This window comes from Aptenodytes forsteri, unplaced genomic scaffold, assembly GCF_000699145.1.
Source record: "Aptenodytes forsteri isolate BGI_AS27 unplaced genomic scaffold, ASM69914v1 Scaffold2, whole genome shotgun sequence".
Classification (NCBI taxonomy): domain Eukaryota; kingdom Metazoa; phylum Chordata; class Aves; order Sphenisciformes; family Spheniscidae; genus Aptenodytes; species Aptenodytes forsteri.
Window position 1 is genome coordinate 17129151 of NW_008795695.1, and position 5510 is coordinate 17134660.

The window sequence follows — 5510 nt, forward strand, 5'->3', positions numbered from 1 at the left end:
TCCTTGACTAGTGTAAGCACTACCTAGCAACAACTAAAACACCAGTGTGTTATCAACATTATTCTTACCCTAAATCCAAAACACAGCACTGTACCAGCTACTAGGAAGGAAATTAACTCTATCCCTGCCGAAACCAGGACACTTGTGCAATAATGCAGTTTAATCAATATTAAGGAAAGCTTTACGTTTAGGAAACCTAAAGTAAAGAAGTAATATTTATGCCCTTTGTAGCACAGTTAGTAGAAATTGCTCTTTTTTTGGATGTTGAACTACTGTGGGTCAGTATAAAATGTTCAGATACATACGTAGAAAACAAACTAGTATCTAAAGGCTAAAAGAATTTTAATTCTTTAGTTAGTTTCACTTGATTTATACTTAAAAACTGAAGTTATTCTTCTGTATTAAACTGTGAAAAGCAGTTTCGTAAATGTGTGAATCTGTGAATCAACTCTATTACTGTCATCCTGTGAGCACAAACACCATTACTATTTATTTTTAACAGGCAATCACAAATTCAAGTTGAACTTCCGGAGCTTGAACTTGAAGATGGTGACAGGATTTACCCTTTTTCTGTACAGTTCCGAGAAGGACAAGATATTGTTCTTTCATCAGATGGCACAAATAAGGAACTAATTTGTCATATCAGCTTCAGATCATCTAGGCCAGTGTCATTTTTAGGGAATATTTTCTTCATCGATGAAGAAGAAAACAGGTAATGTGTGCAATTCGAATTCATTTGGGGGCAGGGTCCAAACTGACAAAGTTGGATATAAGACACAGAACTCATAATGGTTGGGTAAAGGCAAACAAGAATCATTCTGAAAAATACGAAAATGAAACATAGAAATGTATTTCATTTTTCAACTGAATTACAATTCGAAAACACAAAATTCAGCTTTGGTCTCTAAGGTAAGATTCATCTACGTGGCCATCTTAAGGTCTTGTATCTCATTCATATCTATTGGCATTTCTTATGTCTACTTCAATCTTCTCAGATTGCTTTGGAGACACATGGTCTTGATTCAGCAAATCCCAATGTTTTCTATTACAAGATATTTTGCTTTTTGAAAAATACCCTATTAAAATTCTATCGTCCATTCCATGTTGGATTTCAAGGTGGTCTGATTTTGAGTTGAGCCAGGCTCAACAGAATAAAATTTCACCGAGTTTTTCTCCTGCGTTTCTTTTTTTAAAACAATGAAATGTTTGTGACTGGTTTAGAGTCTCTTTTCTGGTCTTATCCTAATGGAAGAACTGGTGGTTCTTACCACCTATTCGGAAATCTTTACAAAGTTGCAGTAGAGTGATCTTGCAAAGGATTACTCCATTTTCAGTCCTCTCAAAAGCTTCGGGTGTTCCTCCGGTACCCAAGGATTCAAGAAGAGACATCTTCAGAGTAAAGGTAGGGAGACTTCTCAAGGGGGAATTACACTGGAAGTCACAATTTCATTTTGCTAGGAACCAGCAAAGAACATGTCCCAGTCTTATTTTAAGGGATGTCCCTCCCTCTCTGTGTGTGTCATTCTTCAGTCTTTTGCTCTCCATTTTGTCTGTCTTTTTTCCCCTGCACTCTACTGCTAGCTTTTTTGTGTGTGTGTGAGTGTGTCCCCCCTTTCTTTGGTTTTAATTATGTTTTTAAATGTCACTTTTAACTCAACTTCTATTGTTATATCTTAATCCTTTAATTTTTCTTTCCCTGGTTTTATGTTTTTTCAGCTTTTTAGAGCAGGACAGTCTATTATGAGTTTGTATATTTTGAGCTAAGGCATTTCCTGATCTCTAGTTCTTCCTGCAATATCTGTAATACTGTTACTCAGTTAGCTTATTAGGAATCTGGAGGCTACTGTCCATACCAAAGATCAATATGGAATCCTTCAGGTGGAAGAGTGTGGGTCAGTTTGGTTTTCTTTTGCTTTGGTTTGGATTTTTTTGTGTGTAGGGTTTTGTTTGTTTGTTTACTTGTGTTTTTTGTATTGGTTTTGGATTTTTTTGCGGGGGTGTTTTGGCTACCGAGAAGGAAAGCTGTATATGTGTGTTCCAAGACAGGGATTGGGAACTATTAAATGATTAATATATTAAATGCTTCTGTCAATTTTTTTTTAAATTTGCAAGGGGCAGGGCAGTATCTTTGAGCAGCTCTATAGGGACACAGTTGATTCATGACTAAAAAGGAGGCCGACTCCTGATCTCAGTTAAGGCTTCTTTGGGGCATAAGATAAAAAGAAATCATTTTAACAGCCAGGTGACGCAACACTGCATGGATGGATGTGGCTCGTCTATATCAGTGCAATTTATTGTTTACAGATTCTACTACACACACACACACACACACACGGGCGTGTTTTTTGTATGTGTAACACTAGGAATTCATAAAAGTACACTAGGGATACGTTTCAGCTTCAGACCATACTTCCTGTATGAAGAATATACAGGATACTGTCTTTTCTCATATACTTCTGATATATGAGACATAGGACTGGATAGCAAAGTATGGAAAACTGTTGGTGTCTTCTCCCTCCCTCTGTGCTGGGCTCTTCAGTGTTTTCTGCACTGCCTTAGAGGGCCATTCTGGACAGCAGCATCAGCAGAAGCGGGCACTATCAGAGAGAAGGGATAAGGGACAGATGTGCTTTACATTGTTATTTATTTATTTATTTATATATTTCCTCACATGCAATCCTGTGCACTATGTCAGAAAGCATTTGAAATTTTCAAAAGTACTGAAATCATTTGGGAATATAAGCTCTACATCTGAAAAATACTTAGGAAATTATGTGGTCTAATTCCTGTTAGACCTAAATTCCTTTAGGACAGAACACCTAGTGTTTGATGGCAATTTATATGCAGTGTTCATACCAAAATTCATCTCTTGAAAATACTGTTTAGTGATGAAGACATATGCAAACACAGAATTCATACATCTTGTTTTGATTTTTAAAGTAGTAGGTTGTTTTTTAAGTAACTTCAATGGTGAAAAGCAATGCAGAAAGTCTCCCCTGCCCCTAGTAAATGGAGATCAAAGCTGTTATTAAATGTTCTATGCAAAAATAACTGCTTTCAGCATTTGTCCCTTTTGTTCATCTCTCCCCTTGGTGGAATGAATGGGTGTATGCATGAGGAGGAAAGATAGGTACTGTTGTAATTAGAAGTCATTCCCACAGTTAGTATTTTCAGTAAAACAACTTTTTTGGGGGTTAAATATCGTTAAATATCTCCACCCTACAGCTTAGAATGGGATTTTTCCTAAGCATAAAACTAAATTTTACATTATTTTGATGCAAGAGTTACGGACCTTTGGATTGGATATAATCCTGCTCACATTGGATTTTATATTTTTCTGTATAGATTGTCAGCCAAGAATCTATTTCTTATTAATTTTGTTTAATGCTAAGATTTAATCATTGTGTGGGATGTGATTCATAAACATGTGCTAAAGCTTGCAGTAATTATCAGAAAAGGATAATTTAAGCTTATGATGAGGTCTGACATATAGCTGCTGAGCAGGCACAATATTTAGTTTTAATAACTTTTTTTATATGATGCACTAGCAGCTTCTCAAACCTTGTAATAGAGAAATAATCCTTTCTGCTGTGTAATAAACTTTTTTCTATATTTTTCATTAAAATGAAATGAAGGATACCATCCTCAATTTAAAGGCAAACTCAATGTGTTTTTGAAAAAAAGACACCAAATAAAAGTCATCACCTTAAAAGGCATCCCTGCTCGCAAAGGTGAAAAAATTCATGTTCAGGAATGTCAAATCATCTTAAAATTGCTGCTGTATTTTAAAACATAGCAGATAGTTCTGTCCTTTAACAAATACCTAAAAACATTGATTTGTCAATGCATATGTGATTTCATGTCACAGAGTTGCATGTGCATGTGGGCTGTAGGAGCAGATGATGTAAAACCCGAATACAACTGGGTGAAATAGCACACCATCCAAAATGAAGGGATTCTGTGTGTTCTATTAGTCAGTGTAGTAATATTATTCATACTGGCTTTTGGAAGAAATTATTTTTATCATAACCAGAAATAATTCTTTCCTTCAATTGGAAAAGTCTAAGTGCCCAATTCTCTAATCCTGATCATATTGTTATTATTCTAATAAAGTCTATGATAATTTATCCAGACTTGGGTTTTGTTACTACTGTTAATATTACTATGTGCTTTGATACTCCACTCTATAGTAATCTGTAGCTGCAATTCCTTGTTTTCTGCATATATACCCTTCATTCTTCCTACGCCCCCCATGGGAGACCTATGCAATGTGTTCAAACTTCAAACCTGATTCAACCTATTATCTAAGCATTTGAGCAGTTTGTTTCAAACTGTGTAACTAATGAATTTAAACTGCCTTATTAATTTGAGTCTTTTAGGAAGACAAGATTTCAGGGCCTTCGAGATCTTTAATAATAAAACAATGAAACCTATAACCTTTTATAACACCTATAAAAGCTAACTGTTCTTGAATAGGTTTCTGGTTTGTTTAATAGGCCGTGAAATCTCACAGTATCCGTTGCTGAAGATGTATTAATTTGTCAGGTACCCTTTCTTTATATTTGCATTTTCAAAGTAATAATATGTATTTTTAAATGATTTGAACTAAAATTTTGAACTTCAATTCATATTCTGTGTTCTGGAATTAAAATAAGTGAGTTAAAAAGTTATTTTCATATGTTGGTAAAATATCACGTCCTGTATTTAACTACTTAGAAGAGGAGCCTTAACTTCTAAGCAAAACTAAGTCTAGGCATATTTCAAAGCATGAGTATTGACGAGACAAATACTCTGTTTTGGTCATTTTTTACTTAGGCTCTGCAGTGTTTTGCTTTTCTAAATTCAGGTCTAAAACTTCAGTAGGATTGATTCGCATGGTCCATGTTAAGTCCATCTAAATAATAATGTTTTTTTCTTTAAATCAGTGAACACTGAGTAGAAGATAGATATAGTTGAATTTGGCTAACAAATCAGAGTGAACATTGGGTAGAAGATAGATATAGTTGAATTTGGCTACTTTACAGAAAACATTTGAAAGACGATAGGCAATCATGATTTTAGCAAACCCATGCTATGTGTAGCTGTAAAAAAACCTGAAGAGATATATGGTTGTCATTTATGCAAGTAATTTACTGTGTGCACAGATTCCATTAAATGGATCATAAGAAAATGCATTAATATTTATTTAATGACTGTCTTAAATGAGAATTTGCAGTTAATTTCTAATGTTATTTTTAATCTCTGTTCTCCCTTTTTGCTCCTTTGGCTCCAAAGCAGAATAAATGATGTTTTCTTGCAGAGGGCTGATAGGAATACAGAAGTAAAAGATAACATAAAATCGCAGATTCATAGAATAGTCTGGGTTGGAAGGGACCTCTAAAGGTCATCTAGTCCAACCCCCCTGCAATGAGCAGGGACATCTTCAACTAGATCAGGTTGCTCACAGCCCCGTCCAACCTGACCTGGAATGTTTCCAGGGATGGGGCATCCACCACCTCTCTGGGCAACCT

The 5510-nt window shown here is 35.2% G+C and overlaps 1 protein-coding gene across 1 annotated transcript in view; it reads left to right on the top strand.

The window, feature by feature from the left end:
• Positions 1-5510, top strand: part of CFAP47 (cilia and flagella associated protein 47) — a 382585-nt gene that overhangs the window by 66512 nt on the left and 310563 nt on the right. Inside the window, 1 exon segment of the mRNA XM_019473044.1 lies at positions 503-712. Coding sequence (XP_019328589.1) covers positions 503-712 — 210 coding nt within the window.